This window comes from Pholcus phalangioides, unplaced genomic scaffold (genome assembly GCF_987345545.1).
Source record: "Pholcus phalangioides strain wild (caught in Gottingen) unplaced genomic scaffold, Ppha-v1.0 ptg000011l_1, whole genome shotgun sequence".
NCBI classification, from domain to species: Eukaryota; Metazoa; Arthropoda; class Arachnida; order Araneae; family Pholcidae; genus Pholcus; species Pholcus phalangioides.
In genome coordinates, this window is record NW_028301604.1 from 60243918 (window position 1) to 60263537 (window position 19620).

Genomic DNA, 19620 nt, shown 5'->3' on the forward strand with positions numbered 1-19620 from the left:
GAGATGTGGGAAATGACGATAAAAGAAACAGACTAATCAGAATTTAAAAAATAGCTAATTCAGCTGTAGTTTAACTTCCTATACAGACTCCATGTGTTTGAGTGTGAGGATCATTAGTGGAATTTTTCCTTTTCTGTGTGTGTTGTACTTAAAATAAAATATGTATGGAATCACATATGAATTATGTATGTTGTTAGAGAAAGATGAAACACTACAAACATTCAGAAATTGCAGTAACAGATTTTGGTGGTAATTTGATTTTACAGAAAAAAAATCATATAAAGTGGCCATTTCCATTAGGTTATCTGGATTCAATGGCACATAACCAGTCCTGAGATATTGACGAGGTGCAAAATTAAATTGTCACCAGAATCTGTAACAATCAATTACATACAAAAAAAACTGTTTTCGAAAGCTGATGGAATGAACACCCCAGTAGCACAACAATATTGTTAATACAGGGTGTTCTGTTAATGGACCGACAAACTCAGGGTTGTTAATAGACATCAAGAGGAATAAAAATTGCAATTGAACATGGTGTCGCAAACCACGTTGAGAGGGTGAAAATTACGAAAAACGCATGCAGGTTTCAACGTCACATTGGAACGACAAAAAGTACAATAATAACTACAAGAAGATTTATTTGATTAATTATTACAAGAGTTGTTGGAAGTGGCGGCTGCTGATGTCATTACACAGTCTACAATGACAAAAATTATTCCCAGACAAGCACGACGATACCAGGTATGCTTTTGTATAGCATACAAAGTCTCCTGTAGTAGTCAATCGATTGTGGCAAAGGTAGTATGGTGCGGACACCGCCTCATCGGATAATGCATTTGGCACATCCCTGCTGTGCTAAGCGCCCATTGCCATCTGCTCGACCATAAATCAGATGCATATCAATATATTCCTTGTTCGTGTAGTCAGCCATCACGATATTTATTGAAACAGATAACTAACTGCTACACGTCCTTACTACAGCAATAGCGCTAATTTATGTTGTCCACAGCACATAATCCTACCCCAGCACATGTGTTTTGCGATGCTGCTTATGTCAGATATGGTGAGCAAACCCACGCACGCATTCATTGATCAACTGATATCCACCTTTCGTCTTCTCTGGACTCAGAGCCTGCATGAGTTTTTCACGCTTTTCACCCTCTCAACTTGATTTGCCACACCATGTTCCATTGCAATTTTTGTTCCTCTTGATGCCTACTAACAACCCTTTGAGTTGTCGGTCCATTAATAGAACACCCTGTATATCTGACCTGTACCTGTATGACACTGGAAAATCAGAACTACATCAGAAATTTTTGCTTGTCCAATATCTAACAGTATAGTACAAAAGTAAAAATGCATTCACTCAATACACTCCAAAATATCTTCTTTTTTTTCTAAAACTGTTTTAATCTCATTTTTATAGCTTTTCAGTTTCAAAGAGAACAACTTGTACGATATTTAATTCCATTCAAAATAATCCAAATTTTCACATATCACAACCTCGAAAGTTCTATATTAGAATGACAATGAATAGTATTGGAAAACAATGTTCATCTTCCTCCTTCCTATCAGTAAGTGTCTACACCAAAGACCATCACCATATTGAAAGAGGGAAATGTTAGCTTGAGTCACAAGCTGTGAATGCAGGGGATAATAATATATTAGTGTTTCTTCCAAATGAAAGTCGATGGTATTTTTACGATGAAAAAAGTGATAGATTTATCGTCTGTATTTAACGATGCATCAAAATGAATTAATATAGGCCAAATCGGGTCACCACCCGGCACCGAGCTACAAAGTCATTGATGTCGAAGACACCGTTTATACAAAAGGTAAGCATTTTATTGTTACTGAGCGGATAAAGTTGTGAAGATATTGTCAATGTTATTTATTTTTACCATTTTTTTAAAAATTGATGCATAATTTTGCACCCTGGCTAGTGGATACAGCAGTCATTCAAAATCTGTTCGCCTGCCTACCAGAACAGATTTAATAATTGTAATGTGTCCCAGGGCTGCGGTCTTGTTGTATGGGTGAAAATCGCGAAAAACACATGCAGGTTCTGAGTCCAGAGGAGATGAAAGGTGGATGTCAGTTGATTGCTGAATGCATTTGCTCACATATCTGATGTAAGTAGCATTGTGAAACGCATACGCTGGAGTAGGATCACCCACTGCAGATGATGTAAATTAGTTATATTGTGATAGTAAGCATGTGTAGCAGTTAGTTGTCTGTTTCAACGAGTATTGTGATGGCTGACTACACGAGCAAGGAATACGCTGATATGCATCTGATTTACAGTCGAGCAGATGGCAATGGGTTCTTAGCACAGCGGATGTACCAACAGCAATATCCGATGAGGTGTTGTCTGCACCATACTAAACTGAAGAGCCAAAAAAACTGGTACAGGCATGCGTATGCAAATAAAGAGATATGGAACCAATCAGAGTACGGCGCTGCGGTCGGCAACGCTTATATAACACAACAAGTGTCTGGCATAGTTGTTAGATCGGTTACAGCTGCTACAATGGCAGGTTATCGAGATTTAAGTGAGTTTGAACGTGGTGTTATAGTCGGCATACGAGAGATGGGACATAGCATCTCCGAGGTAGCGATGAAATTTGGATTTTCACGTACGACCATTTCACGAGTGTACCGTGAATATCCGGTAAAAAATTAAATCTACGACATCGCTGCGGCCGAAAAAAGACCATGCAAGAATGGGACCAACGACGACTGACGAGAATCATTAAACGTGACAGACGTGCAACCCTTCCGCAAATTGCTGCAGATTTCAATGTTCGGCCATCAACAAGCGTCAGCGTGTGAACCATTCAACGAAACATCATTGATATGGGCTTTTGGAGCCGAAGGCCCACTCGTGTACCCTTGATGACTGCACGACACAAAGCTTTATGCTTCGCCTGAGCCCGACAACACAGACATTGGACTGTTGAGGACTGGAAACATGTTGCCTGGTCTGATGAGTCTCGGTTCCAATTGCTTCGAGCTGATGGACGTGTACGGGTATGGAGACAACCTCATGAATCCATGGACCCTACATGTCAACAGGGGACTGTTCAAGCTGGTGGAGGCTCTGTGATGGTATGGGGCGTGTGCAGTTGGCGTGATATGGGACCCCTGATACGTCTAGATACGACTCTGACAGGTGACAGGTACGTAAGCATCCTGTCTGATCACCTGCACCCATTCATGTCCATTGTGCATTCCGACGGACTTGGACAATTTCAGCAGGACAATGCGACACCCCACACGTCCAGAATTGCTACAAAGTGGCTCCAGGAACACTCTTCTGACACTTCCGCTGGCCACCTAAATCCCCAGACATGAACATTATTGAACACATCTGGGATGCCTTGCAACGTGCTGTTCAGAAGAGATCTCGACCCCCTCTTACTCCTACGGATTTATGGACAGCCCTGCAGGATTCATGGTGTCAATTGCCTCCAGCACTACTTCAGACATTAGTCGAGTCCATGCCACGTCGTGTTACGGCATGGCAACTGCGTGCTCTTGGGGGCCCTATACGATATTAGGCAGGTGTACCAGTTTTTTTGGCTCTTCAGTGTACCTTTACCACAATTGATTTGACTACTATGGGAGACGGGGACCTTCCACTTCCACTCAGCACGGCGTGAGAGATGCAGGAAAACCGTGCAACATGCGCACTCCTCAAATGGAAGAAACCATGCTGCAACAGCAGTTTGTCGATTTCCCTTGTTGGGGGGGGGGGCTTGTATTGTGTAACAATAGTGTAGCTATGTGTATACGGTAAAAAAGATTCAGGCCTAGGGGCCTGGCCAGTGCCATGTTAAGGCATGGGCCCACCCTGGCCTCAAGAGAAGAGGTGGCCATACAAAAATGAGATCTGGTTGAAATTTTTGAGAATTTGCCTGGTAGGGTAGAGAAAAATCATCAGGATATGATGGGGAGGGGCATGCCAAAACTTGGCAATGTTTAAAAATATTTATTAGCCTATAAACTATAGATCATGGCCTCTAAAATCATGAGCTAGGCCCATGGTTTCTCAGGACAGGAATGTTTATTTAGTTCTCTCTGTAACAAATTTATAGTGTAAAACTAGAATGATTATTGAATTCCTCATATTAGACCTAATTGTGCCCGGTGCAAAAACAGTAATCAGCCCCCTCAGGCACAAATCCAAAGTGATGTGTCGGAGGAGGCAATGTTTGCAGGTCATTATTGTCCCGTAAAATACAGGACAGATTCATTCTACCATATTATAAAACTTGTGGTGTGGTGATAGTCCCCATTGCTTCCCCCCCCCCCCCGGTTTGATATTAAGAGACAAAGAAGTCAGAAAAGCAGCTTTCTTCTACTGCTATTTAACTTGTAAACAAGCATAAAAACCCAACTTGTTTGATTTAATTAAGAGATTTAAAAACATTTAAAAAGCAAAACACCACACATTTATGCAGGATACTCATCACAAAAGGATCTATCTTCTTCATACTTATTTTAATTGAATTTTATGGTAAAATACGTATAGTGCATGCATCACATATGGGCTGAACTGATAATAAAAGTGGTTAAATTAAAGTGATATTTCCGTATGATTTCCTTCATATTTATGAAACTCATGAACTTCATTTGAAATTGTCTCTTTCAGACCCAGTACTAAGAAACGGAAGGGGCATGCAAATACCAGCTAAAGCAGCTGGTGCTTTAGCTGGCATTGGGCAGGCCCATAACTATATTCTGAGGCAACTTGGGTGGTACCCCGAGCCGAATGTAGGGCACTTATAACTCTTCCTTTTTCTGAGCATAACCATTTCAAGGAGACTCCAAGAAAAGTCTGCTCACGAGGAAGCACCCTACGGCCTTGGGGAAGGGGCAGGGTCATCTTGAGAGCATCATGGGAGCCCTCCCCCCCTGGCCAAGTGGTTTTTCCTGAGGCCCTACCTAGTAAATTCTAGAAAAGTTTAACTAGATCTCATTTTTGTGTGGCCCTTCTACACTTGAGGCCCCAGAGCCATGCCCGAGTTGGCCCGTGGATTAAGACAGCATTGGGAAGGGGTTGTTTTTCTCTCTGTAGATTTTTTTTAAACCTCAGACTTTGGCTTGAATTTCAACGATAACGCACAATTCTTGAAGTTTTGGCTGAACATCCAAGGTTAAAAAAATAATATCTAAAGTGAAAAGAAGCAACCCGCACGTTTGTGCATACAAGGTCTAAAAGGAATACGCGTAATCGCTGGTAAAAGTGATAAATGTTGCAAAATTTATCAAACTTACCAAGATGATTGGTGATTATGCATTACCAATATGCTTTACTGATTCAATGCATTTACCGTAACATACATTTAATTCTATATTTCATAAGCTTCAAAAACCTCATTTTAAATATATGAAGAAAAATATCCAAAATGCGAAATTTCTTTTATTCGAATGGACTTGCCGTTGCCCACCCCCTCTTTGTTTTGGTTGTGTGAGGTACTACTTTATTTCCATATTTCCATGGAAGTCCCAATTAACCTACCCTATTCTGCTGTGTATAGTTCGTGGATTATACGTTTAAAAAAAAATTACGTTGAAATAAAAACAAAACATCAGAAATGAATTTCAAAGCTGCATGAAGGGTTTTAATTTTGAAGCAGCTTTAGTGTAGATAAACCACTGCATCTTATTTACTACGTTTTTTCTGAGAGAGGTTTCATTAGTTATAATTATGTTAAAAATTTATTTACAAAAACATATATTTTTTAATATTTATAGATGGGATATATGCCAGTACAAAAATTGGCATTTTCTCTACAAAACTATGTTAAACAATCCCCACCCCCTTGAGAAAGATTTTATATTGATAAATGAAATTTTCTCTTTTGATTATATACCACTGCAAACCATGGTGCCTTTTTTTCCCTCAAATTACTGAAGTTTGCATCTGTGGATTATGAGCAGCAAAATTCGATAGGTTTTGTTTAATTTCTATTTAAGATTAACGTCGAGAAGTGAGAAAAATAGAAAGAAATGACTTACTTTTAAAATGACTCTCTTTAAGATGATTAAAATTCTTAAAAGCATACTTACAATTAGAAAAAAGTATCCAAATAATGTGTGTAGATGCATCATTCATGTTGCAATGGGTTATATAGTTATTAAAATAAAATACTAACATTTTATATGTTTACCCTGTACTCAAGAACCCAGTTACAAAGTAGTTGCCTTGTCTGTCCTGATGCCAGCAAAAACATTCCATGTTTCTTAGATATTTAGATATTCCATGTTTCTGCAATATTCACTGAGATATTCAAATTAAAAAAATGAAGGAAAATTTGGAGAAAACATCAATTGCAGGTAAAATGGTTTATCCGCAGTTAATGCTGTTTTTTCCCCATCTTTCCCCCGTTTTTCGAATTTGAATATCTCAGTAAATATTTCACTTAGGAACATGGAATTTTTTGTTGGTATTAGGAAAGACAGGGCAATGACTTTGTAATTGGGTTCTTGAGCACAGGGTGTCGGTAATGACATATCAGAGTACTACACGTTATTTGGATATTTTTTCTAACGAAGTATTTTCCTCTAGGAACAACATTGCGTCAATACCATTAGCCCTTTTATCTATGCATCCTGTATATACACAGCATATTCGTGAGAGATGTTGACAATTTAATCATAATTTGCTTTGCAATTAAATCAAAAAAAGTTTTTAGCAACATTATTTTGGATGAGTTGCTATGGTATTGCTGCTCCCAACGAGGCAATACTTACAAATCTTTTTTTCTTCTATAACACCACCTTTTTCATTGGCATTTGATATTTCCAAATTCAGTGATAATTTATTATCACCAAGAAAACAATTATCATTGATGTTGGTTAATAGATAGTTTTGAATAAACGCAGATTGTATAATCGAGGTTCTGCTGTAGTCTTTTAAAAACTTGAAATTATAATATTTATACAGAATAAAACATAATTCTAACATCATCATTTGGCGTCCCATAGGGGAAAAGCCTAGGCAAATTTGCCCAGAATTCTAACATACCTCCATCATGCTCTTCTTTCACTGTTCTAACTGGTATTGGTTTCCAGCTGGCAGTAGCATCAATTGTTACTTCTTCAACGTCAGAATTACTTAGGTTAGTGAGGATACCCCATATATACTGGTCGACCTCAAGACCTTCAAGCAATGCTGGTTTACTGTAAGAAAATGAAGTTGTAGCAGTTATTACATCTTCATTGTTGTGCCTTCATGTCATGAAAGATTCTGACAAGGAAGAATCAGGTATCAAACTTGTGACACTTCTGATCATCCTTTGGTACTGTAGGCGAATATCTTACTGACCTGGGATACCGTACCCTTTAAGGAAAATCGTTGCTTAAGGTACTACCCAAAAAATTTGAAAATAACTTTTATAAAATACTAAGAAGTACTATAAAAAAGTAAAACCTAATCAAAGGCTAAGATGAATGCTTTCACAATCAGATGATTTATAGGGAAAGATGAGAAACTGATCTTTAATTTTACACTATGATACACAACCCAGTCAGGGTCATAGGTATCCCTCTAAATGACATGGTCAGCTCATTTCTCTGTCTCAATTATGCAGATAGAAAATATAAGTTCTTAAGATATCCAGACTGTTCATTTTGATGCTAATATTCTTATCATGTGCACTGAAAACAATTTTTGAAGTCTGGGCTCCTTTTCTTTAATGGATTTTCCCTTAGCTTAATCTTATTTATATGAAATGGCTCAGAAGCTTCCTGAAAGAGGAATCGAGTTATATCTGGAAATTCCGAGTTCAACATAAATCAATAAGGCTTGTGTGATCGACAGTAATTCTGATGATGATTGGCATAAAAATTCTGCTCACAGCAGTGCTGTGTTATGTTTGCATTTCTAAACTGAAACATTTGTTAGCCAAGGCTGTAAAACCATGAAAAAAATCTTCATAAACCAAAAATATTTTTAGCTAAGGTATCACTGTATTTTGTTACAGGAAATAAAATTTTTATAGACGTACTTGCAAACAGGACATCGCCAAGCTCCTCTTTCACTGTTGAGCTGCAGGTACGATTCCAGATCAAATGCCTGAAAAATACATGTTTATTACTTGCATGACCTTTTTAAATTATGCTCTAGATACCATTTACATAGAAAAAAAGCTAGCTTTCTTGTATATGTAAAATAAATAGAATTTGTTAGACCCTCTTTACAGAATATTTATTTTATCAGAATTTATAAAGTCTTGTAACATTTTTTTTTTTTGCTGCTATTTTTTTTATGAAAGCAGTCAATATAAAGATGGGAGTTCACTTCTCAGTTTCAGCTTGTTAAAGTTGTTGGCCTCCAGGGTGAAGGGCTCATGTGTTTTATAATATGAAAATGCAGAAAATATTACTTGTATTGAGAAACTACTGTATAGTTTTTAGTCTATTGTGAAAACAGGGTACTTTTATTGACATCTTGGTTCTATATATGAAATAATAAAATTTGGTTCAACTATTTGACTACCATCATAAGGAATAAAAACCTTCAAACAAACTAACCATTTTTTTTTAGTTTTTGTTCATGCCATCCACTCACATGTAAGATGGTGATCGGTGGAACAAAATGTGCAGCCCATATATGAGCTGCAATGTATTAATTTTGGATGACTTACTTGAATATGTTTGCATTCTAAGCCTCTAGCTGGCAGAGTTATTCTTTTGAAAGTTATTGGGCATTTCAGAGATACTTTAATTGCTGTCTGTTCTACCCCATCTTCTCCATTCATTGAACTATTCGTTGAAGCAGCAACACTTGTGAAATTCTTTTTTATCTTTTGGATACAATGCTCAGCAGGAAGCAACCGCTTCCTGAGTAGTCCTTGAAGCACAGAGCGAACAGTTGGCCGATGAACGAGTTGTAAAAGAAATAGATGTGACTGAAAAGAAATTTTAATACAATTGCTTCAAATAAGTTTCGAGATGTGTAAATATAAACAAACTGATTTTTAAATTTAAAAAAATGTATGCTAACCACATAACCTATTTTTATTTGATATTTTAATGTTTGGCACTGCATATATTTTAAAATAATTTGTTTCACCATTTTATTGAGATTAAAACTAAAAATAAAGTTAAATGCATTAATATATTTTGAGCAGGCAGAAAGTTGTTTATTTTTTCCTCATCATGATCACTGAATGCACATTAGGGCTAATTACACTAGGATCTGCAGAATATAGTTGGTTCTAAATGGTTTCTTCTTGCACCTCTCACTGAGAGGTTGGTGAATTAAACCGACACACTTTGTGTGATGCCTCCTAGTGGTAGCCGTAAGAGTATGTGTTTCTCCAGATGGTATTTCTCTAAAAATATTTCATAAAAGTTTTGAGGAAGATTTCCTGGTTGTTGGACTACTTAAAGATAAGTACTGGGGTTTAAAACTTGCAGAACCACAAAACAGCCTGTGGTACATTGGTAAGATATCTTATTAACCTGCTCTTACTGGGTCCTTGAAACTCAAAGGAAAAAAAGACTTGCAATATGAATATGCAAAAATGAGAGGGTGTAATTTCAGCATAAAAAAGTTCCTGAGAATTTAATTGGTAAAAGATAATATAGTATCCCCCTCCCTCTCTTTGTGAAGAAAGTAAAAGTTAAAAGCAATCAAAAATACCTAGTTTACATATTTATAACACTATGAGCTGTATAAAGAAATATTTCAGTAATTTTTTTTTATTTTACCAGTCTCTACAGACTATGACCACCAAAAAAAAGGGGGGGGGGAATTATACACTTTATATTTTTTAAGTTTTCATCTTTTCTTGATAAACATAGAAAAAGATGTTCATGAACATGAAAGTTTTTACTGTGCTTTAACATCATACTCACACAACAGCAAGCTGCAACAGTTATCTGTATTGTATTCCTTCCAGGTTGACATACTTCTTTCAAATAAAGTGGTTTATGAGATGTTTTGTTTTCTCCACGATCTATGCATAATGGTGTGGCATTAACTGAAACTTGTACAGATGATGGCCAGTTTGTGTTCATCTGACGATCTTCATGATGGAAACATTTTAACTGTAATTCTAAATCACTACGCCAAGATAAAGTTTGATGTACAGATGGTTTCAGATGAAAGACATGATTACTAACAGCCAGATTGTGCTCCAGTCTGAAAGGAGCTAGTATAACTCCATCACGAACAGGAAATGTAAGTCGAAGCTCATCATCCCCTTGAAAATTTGAAAAGTGTATAAAAGTATTAAAATTAAAAGTTTATTATACATAGCATTTCAAATTACAATGATTGCTTAGTATTTGCGATATTTGTCAATGATTTTGTAAACATGAAATTTGAAACACTTAAAATGCTTATATAGTAGAGAAAGCTATGATTATAAATATAATACAATTAGTTTCAATGATCAGTTAAGTTATTTATAATTAAATGCAGGTTGGGCAAACAGTCTATAAAAACTAGTGAAAAAAATTAAACTAATAAAACATTGATGAAAAAAAGAGAAATTATTGGATTAAGATGACGTGAAAGTATTGTCCAATCCAATCAGGAAGTTATTTCACAAAATACTGGATCAGCATCAATGGCTTTTTAAAAATAATTTTTGGAAAAAAAAAATCTGAAGCATGGGACTGGTTCCTAACATGTGCACGGTAGCTAAATCACTTGAAGTGGTTTGAGAAAAAAGTGAATTGATGGACCATATAGACAAGTATGTGTAAGACAAGACCTTTACTGTCATCCTGTGCTTGTGCTGTAGCAACTGAAATGGAAAATTAACCTTTTAACTGCTCAATCATCTATGAACTATCAATACAATAATGGAAAAATTAAGTTTTTAATTAGAAAAATGATGTGGCTTCTTGAAAAATTATATACTTTGATTTTCAGAGAGATTTTTCGATGAATATGTTTTAAACTATATTTTAAACTTATATTTTCTTAAACTGAAGAATTTTTGGGCAGTTTGGACCTGCATGTGTCCACACTATGTTTTTAACAGTATTCAAATGAATAAATACACAAACTTTCTGGTTTTTCAACTACTTAAAGTCTCGAGTCTATCAAAAGCAAGTCACATCATAATTGAAAGATGCTCTTCTATCTTGAATGTACAACACTCTGAAGTTATGGTTGTAGTTACTCCCATACGTTGTGTATAATACCCTATGTATCGTGTATACCTTGCATGTTGAACCCTTGGTGATGTAACGTGAACACATTGAAGATACAAATGTCTGTTTCGTTTTCAGCTTTATGTTTATTCTGTATACATATCTATTGTCTATGGTTAATGCCATCTCTCAGCGACATTTTTGTCATGAAAAATCATTTGTGTGTATGGGCCATATATCCCATACATACTCAGCCAACCACATTTCTATTCAATAATTCCTCTATTTTTAAAGTTTTAACATTTTTTGCTCATCTTGTATTTTATTATAATTAAACAATATAATTAAACACTATATATTTTATATTACAGTATTTTATCATAAAAAATTTATTTTTTAGTTACTTATAGTAACAATTTTTTCAAAAAAGTGTTTGTTTTTAGTTAATCCAATGTCATAAAGACCTAATCCGTTTAGATATCATTGTATTCCTTTCTTCTATGGCTTGCTTTCTTTGTCTTAATACTCACAAAAAACTTGAATGAAATATTACCCAAATGTTTGTGGAAATTTTATATGATTCAATGCTATTCCGATGCTTCATAATATAAAGCATGTCATAGATGAACAACTTTTTTTTCTGCTAAAGCTTTGGAAGAGCTGATAGTGGTAAGCTCTCCCACAAATTCAAGTAAGGAATAAAAGTTGAGTCGTACCCATTTCGTGTAGGAAATTTTCAAGAAATAATTCTAGATTTATGTAAATGCCAATTATTGTGTTATAGGAGCAGATCTCTATTTTTTAAACGTTCAACTCTGCAGTTAGTTTTTTATCTCTGTCTTTATAAACATGCATATGGAGTCAGCAGAATGTCAAAATGAAATAAAAGAAAATTTTAAAGTATTTTTGTAAATTTCTTCATTGTTTCAAGAATTTTAAGTTGCTTCACATACTGTCTTGTGCATCACAGCATTGCATTTCAGGTTTTTCAAATTGACGTGTGTGTATTTAAGTATGATGCAATCAATTTTGAAGTGAATATAGATATAGTATGACAAGAAAAAAATTTTATGCAAGTCCACATACGCAATTTGAAATATCACAAAGTCAAGGTAAAAAATATTCATAGGCATTGTTAACTGAAAAAAAAATTCTTCACAGAGCAAAACTGAATGTGTGAACATAAATGCATATAATCATTTTTCACTTACTTTGGCCAGGAATAGGTTTCATTTCTGGAAATGTTGGTTTCAAGTCTGGATTTGGAGACAGATATGAAATTCCAGATGATGACTGAAGTGGTGGTGGTGTTGGGTTAGCAGGAATAGAAGGGGATTGGTATGGCATATTGCGCTAATAAAATACATTAAATTTCTTTCAGTTTAATGCATACTGATACAAAAGTTAACACAAATATATTTTCTTTTCATACAAAAATTATTTTCTTTTCATACAAAAATTATTTTCTTTTCATACAAAAATTATTTTCTTTTCATACAAAAATTATTTTCTTTTCATACAAAAATTATTTTCTTTTCATACAAAAATTATTTTCTTTTCATACAAAAATTATTTTCTTTTCATACAAAAATTATTTCTTTTTCATACAGAAATTACTTCCTTTTCATACAGAAATTATTTTATTTTCACATACAAGCTGCTGTCAGAATTTGAAACAAGCTATCTTGACTTGAATTAGCTACTTTATAACAAATAAATTTACTTCATTCATATGTGAAATTGAAATTTATAATGAAAATATTTTTTTTAATATTTGCTTGATGCTGTTTATGAATATTATGAAGAATGCATTCATTCAACATTTACAAAATATAATTCGATAAAATTAGTGGAACTAATAAAAAATTGATCAAAACAAAACATACCCCTTGTACATTTTGTGAAGGATACTGAGATGCATAATGAAGATCATAAGATGAACCTTGCTGGGCTGCTCCATTCATTTGGGTATGAGGGTAATATGGCACTGTCTGATTGCCATATGGGGGGGCCTGTCCTCGTAAAGATGGTCTTATCTGTTGTTGTTGGCTGAGGTAGTTTTGACTATTCATTGGAGGCTGCTGCACAATTCCATTGTATTGTTGTTGTTTTGGAAACTGATTTGGCTGGGAACCAGTATACTATAGAGATAATATATATAGAGATATACAATAAATTATGTTGAGAGATAATAAATTTTAGAAAATAAAAATATTGGGGGGAGGGGGGGAATTCTAAGTTTTGAGCATACAATGAAACATGTTCCAGTCACAAAATGTTTTCACATATCTGGTAAATATTTTTGATAAAAATTTGAAATCGTCAAAACAGAAACAGTAATTTAAAAAAAAAATTCACACAATATAGAATAAAACTCACTTGGCTATGATTGAAAGAATGAGATGCAGTTCCACACTGTTGCATACTCGTTCCATATTGTATAAAATTATACTGACTAGGTCTTTTTTGCGCCAGATGCTGCTGTGGAGATCCATAATGGTTTCTGCTGCGATTCTGTGGCATCATTGCCTGAGAGTTGCAGTTAAATATGTGTGGAGATTGTGATCCTGCAATGCCATGCATATTAGACATTGATTTGTTTACTGAACCAGCTATATGGCTATTCATTGAATTCATTGGATTTCCTAGTGAATTTCCAATATTATTGATACTATTGTTTAAGGTCTGATTTGTAGGCATGCGTTGTGGACCTGGAACTGATGAGAAGTTTTGTTGATATGGACTGACCTGTACTTGACCTGATGGCCCCTGCAAAATGAAAATATTTTTGAATTATTTCTTAATGATCACAAAATACTAATTCCTTGAACTGCCATATCTCCATGGTGCATATTATATACTTTTGAACTGCAGCTTTTAAAAAATTTATTTCAATTTATACAAAAATAAAATTGAAAAAAATAAGTTTACCGATCCATAGTGTCCATTGTTCACATTTCCACTTTGTTGCTTTTCTTGTAGAGCAACAACACTTGCTGTTGCTGTAGCTGTTGCTGTTGCTGCAGCAGCTACAAGGGCAGCAGCACTGAGAGCTGAATGAGGTGACTGATAATCATTGTTATTTGTTACATTTCCTGGGACATTCATGGTTGTTCCACCTGGTGTGTACCTGATAAAAAAGTATATTTATTATTATTTAATAATATTTATGCAGTTCACCTATTGCAGAATTTGAAACTCATAATCTTCTGTCATCTTCTAATCAATTTTCTATTTTATCAGGCTACATTTTCACTCAAAAAGTTTTTGGAACCCCCATGAACACTCCATGCATTTAATATGTAACAATGCATGACTAGTAGTATGTTTATAAAAACAAAATGTATAGGATGACATCACTCTCCACTATCCATACAAGGTTTTTAACAACTGGCTGTTGCAAAGATGAATTTTTGGAAAGAGAGAAAATTCAACTGCCTTTGCGGGGAATTGAACCCACGTCCTTTCACTTTCTGGGTGAACGTCCTAGACCACTATACTACAAAGACAATGAATCTCTCAATCTTTCCTTGGAGCTCGTGTACACTGAAAGGGACATAACATAACATGACCATACATGGATGGCCAGACTTGACTCAGGTCAAGCTCACAACTGCTGACACTGCCACCAGATGGTGACTTATAAAAGGATTATGAAAGGCGACTTCCTTTCATAAGTTGCCATCTGGTGGCAGCATCAGCAGTTGTGAGCTTGGCCTGAGTCAGGTCTGGCCATCCATGTATGGTCCGTTTTAGTGTACACGAGTTTCAAGGAAAGACTATGAGATTCGTTGCCTTTGTAGTCTAGTGGTCTAGGATGTTCACCCGGAAAGTGAAAGGACATGGGCTGGATTCCCCGCAAAGGCAGTTGAATTTTCTCTTTCCAAAAATTCATCTTCGCAACAGCCACAGTTGTTAGAAACCTTGTATACATTTTATACCTACAAAATATCAAATGTAAGATATGTGCTAAAGTCAAAATAAATTGATTATTTCAAAGTTTTAAAAAATTTACCCATTATAATTAGCTCCATTTTGCCTACCCACAAGTGATGATGGATATTTTTGGGGTGCCATGTTATGTGAAAATTGTTGTCCTGTAGAGAATGCAGTAGGTGTGACAGTTGTATTTGAGTATGAATTTGGAGCCAACGGTCCACTTTGTGATGTTGATGTTACACCCCATACTGTGGTGACCACAGAAAGTTGATTCCTTGTGTTCTCACTTGGTGGATGTGGCATAGTATGTGGCCACTCCCCATTTCCCATTGAAGGGTCATTAAAACCCATGTAGCTGGAAAAAACAACAGAGAAATAAAAGAAATTAATGTCTCAGAAAATGAAAGGATAAATTCATATAACAACCAATGTGCATAAGTTAAATGATTATTAATAAAAAATTTATGTTACACATAACATATGTAAAATGTGACAATGTTGTATAGGAAAATGAGTCAATGTCGATGAGAGATAGAGAGAGAATTAAGCATATCAAGTACTTGATAAAATATATTTAAAAAGCCCTATTTTTTTTATTGAATATCCAATTAATTTGAAAGACCGAAAAAATGGTAGTGTAGTGTACAAAAAATAAAATCAAGAATTAAATGAATGAAATGATAATAAATCGTTCAAAGTGCATTGAGTATGGTGGCTTCTTCTTCCCAAGAGCCTTTAGAAATGATTGTAGGCCAATTTATATCTTTAAATAAAAAATACACAGATAAAAAATGTTTGCGTTGTTGATAAACATGTTATTTTATAATTTCTTTTTTTATATGAAGTGTATACGCAATAAAAAAATGTATTTATATGAACTCGATATAACGATATTTTGTGGACCAAGAAAAATATCGTTGTACAGGGATTATCGTTATATCGAGATCAGGCCCGTAACTATGCTGGGGCAACCGAGGCCCGGAGCCGAATCAGGGCCCTCATAAAAAATTTATACTTATTTTTTTTGTGTAATAATAACCGTTTCAAAGGGGGGGGGGACGAGAAGGCACTCTACGGCCCTGATCCCTGATCGAGAGGCAACATCATTATGGCACGTGATGATAATCACGTGTCATAAAATGTATGCTGCTGTTGATATCTTTTCTAAATCGGCGTTGTTAGTACCACCAAAATCTTCAATTCATTAGTTGATAAATAGGTTGATTAGTTGATAAATAAAATTCACAGTTAAATGTATTGCTCCTGTAAAGAGGTTTATTGCAATACACTTTGGTGTATAAAACAAATAGTAGCGATACCGAACACTTTCATTGGTCAGATGGTATCAGATACCGATATTATTAGACGTCCTCGAAAGAAGGAAAATATGGGACAAGTTTAAAAATATATTGATGAATATTTCGAGCGGAATATAAAAAAATATCGGTATCAAAATCTCCTAAAAAAATATCGTTATAGAGGGGTTTATCGTAGTTAAGTGTACCGTTGTATCGAGAGAAGTTTAACATTAGACTGGGCGATTCCAAACAAGATTTGAAAAAATATCGTTGGAGGGAAATTTATCGTTATATAGAGTATCGTTTTTGCGAGGTTTCACTGAATCTATATATTTACAAACGTTTAAAAAATTAATGTCAACAGAGACTTGAATAAAAAAATAATTTGCTGTTGTTGCCATGACAATCAGATACTTATGCACAAGGGTTATGAATATCTACAGTAATAATAACATTGATGGGGGAAAAATATATGTATTATCAGAATATTTTGTGGGTTGTAGTTTATCAGGAGCCAGAGCTATGAAAAGTGATGGAGAAACCCATTTTTCGCTGCCACCTAATTCTTGCAATGCTTAGACTTGTTCTCTGAAGAGTGCTTGATAGGCCTAGACAAGCATGAAAATCGTCTCCTAATAAGACGAAAGTCACCGATTGCATGAATGTTTTAAAATATTTTGGAATAAAATTTAAAGTGTAGAAATATAACAATCACACACAGTGAAGAAGTGAATTTAAACGTAAAAGGGTGGTTGCGTAACAATATCCGAAATTCAGTTATATACACGAAAAAGGACGTGAAACTATGAAATCATAATATTCAATATAGTTTTTCTAATAAGACGTAATTTGGCTATGGCATGACTTCCCACTTCAAACAAGTAAAAATTTTCATTAACTTTATGTAGCATCTTAGTTAGAATGCGACAGCTTTTTGATTCCATTAAATGCAGTTTTTCCCATCTTGAGTACCGATACTAATAAACTAATTCTCGAATCAAAAATTTGTCCTCAAATTGAAAAAATAATAATAATGAACACTTTCACCGTATAAATATCAACCTATACACAAATTTGCGTAACTGATTACGGAATATACAGTGGATCTCGCTTATAACGTTTTTCAAAAAAACCGTTATGAAAAAACGTAAACACGAGAACACTTTAAACGGGAAATATTTATGAGAATTACTTAGAGTTGAGACCATAGAAATAAGTCGTACTAAACGGGAAAACATTATAAGCGGGATCGACTGTAAAAAAAAAAAATTGTAATTTTCGCGGCAGTCGTAATGCTAAGTCACATATCCATATTATCTGTTAAGGAAATATGAATTTTTCTTTAACAAAGCACTTTTCACAATGGGAATTGTTTTTGTATGTTATGTATGGTGATTCAGTCGTTTTGAGTCTTATTACAAAAAAAACCGTGCGATTGTGATAAAATGTGGCTACACCCCGGTGCAGCTCTACACATTTGGATAGTGGTTCACTAGTCAGTAGATGTGTTGGGATATGTTAAAAAGAGAGAATTCATCAAACACAACGTTTTTATAATTCTTAATGCGCTTTCTAACATTCCGACAGTCCATGCTTTCGAGGGTAAAACGATATCAACATATGGCAGTGGATGCTGCGAAGTACAGTGTTATATATGTTACCGCTAAAGCTCGAAAGCCGTTAATGTGCACATTACCTAGCTAATCTGCAGATCAACTGATTTGATACCTGGATAATCTGTATAATAACTGATTTCTGCACTTTAGCGGTAACATACTCGTATATATATGACCTGTAATATTAATCAATTACTGTATAGGCCTATGCCATTATGCGACCAGTGTTTACTCTTTAAGTCAGAGGTCTTCAACCTTTTTCTAGTCGCGAGCACTGCCTTTACCCATCACAAAAAGAAGAGTACCCTTACGGAAAATTTGACATACGAATGCTTGAAATCAGGATTATTTCAATCCTCGAATACAATTTGTACAAAGTGTTTAATTGGAACGTTGATTAATTGCTCGCGAGCACCAAATCGGACACGAGCATCGAGCACTCTGGGTGCTTCAGGGAGCACCATGTTGAAGATGCCTGGTTTAGGTGAAAGTTAAAGACGACGCATTGACTTCGGTCGGACAGTGTAGCTTTGGTTTTTTGTGATTTTTTTTCATATTTCTTCTTGCCACAGTTTCTAATTTATGCGGTGCAGCAGGGTGTTGCGGCACCTTGCCTGAAACCACATACAACCATTTTCAGTCTTTCGCAAGTTACAGCACAATTCAAGTCAATATTTAGACGTCGCTGAAATATTCCACAGCCTGTTTTAAAAATTTAGCAATATATATGGAATATCTTCATTTTTATGTGGCGCAAATCTTGTAACCTTGGCAGTGCCATGGAACCACTGAAGTGCCGTGAGAATGCACCTGTAGAAAATCACTTGTCTCGAATTTTGCTATTCGATCACGGAGGCTTTTCTCACAGCAGCGTATACATACCACAATCGACATGTTGAAAGTAAATGTGCTGCATAACCCTGCGGAACAAATGAAGACTGTTCATTATGGAAGAAAAGTTTTTTTTTTTTTTTTAACCCTCCCGTGATCACTTTTTTGCTTCCGATATTTCTCAATTTTTTTTGTTATTTATTATTGTTTTGAGAATACCAATAATGAAAGAATTTGTATTTTATTGAATATATTAGGCTCATATAATGGCAAGTCCAAACTATTATAGTGTGATATACACTTCCCGAAGTAGTATTCAAGAAGTATACTTTTTTACCCATGGCATTAGAAAGGGTTAAGGAGAAGTAAATTATGTTTATTGAAATTTTTTTTTTTTTAAATCTGCGTCATTTGTTTTCTTTGGTTCAAGGTCGCTGGATAAAAATTAAAAACTGGGCAATTCTTAATTTCCATCACCTTCAATTCCCATAACCTCTCTGAGAATTTGCTTGTTGTGTCTAATATCAGTCGCGCAGTACCAAAGCCTCCTAGATACTACTTCTAGGCGGCTTTGGCAGTACTGTATAATCAGAAATAGGAACGGATAAAAAAACTTAACGATTTTTTGAAAACATTTTTTCGTTTCACTTTACACCCCACGAGCAATTTAAGAAGTTATTTGGTTATTTTTTAATTATACATATAAGTGCATAATCAGAAAGAAAAAAACGCATAAACACACCTTATAAGCTTTTTAGAAATCGGAAAAACAAAAATTTCATAGTGAAGGAAGAAAATTAAGTTATACTGTGTTG

General features: G+C 35.0%; 1 protein-coding gene across 2 annotated transcripts in view; it reads right to left on the reverse strand.

The window, feature by feature from the left end:
* LOC149080646 (zinc finger MIZ domain-containing protein 1-like) overlaps positions 1–19620 on the reverse strand; it is a 128690-nt gene that overhangs the window by 25985 nt on the left and 83085 nt on the right. For both annotated transcript variants that reach the window (XM_089239814.1, XM_089239813.1), the window contains 9 exons: positions 15137–15415; positions 14053–14251; positions 13501–13890; positions 13008–13262; positions 12333–12474; positions 9874–10220; positions 8658–8921; positions 8019–8086; positions 7037–7191 (listed from right to left, as the gene is read on the reverse strand). In XM_089239814.1, coding sequence (XP_089095940.1) covers positions 7037–7191; positions 8019–8086; positions 8658–8921; positions 9874–10220; positions 12333–12474; positions 13008–13262; positions 13501–13890; positions 14053–14251; positions 15137–15415 — 2099 coding nt within the window. The remainder of the gene's footprint in view (positions 1–7036; positions 7192–8018; positions 8087–8657; positions 8922–9873; positions 10221–12332; positions 12475–13007; positions 13263–13500; positions 13891–14052; positions 14252–15136; positions 15416–19620) is intronic.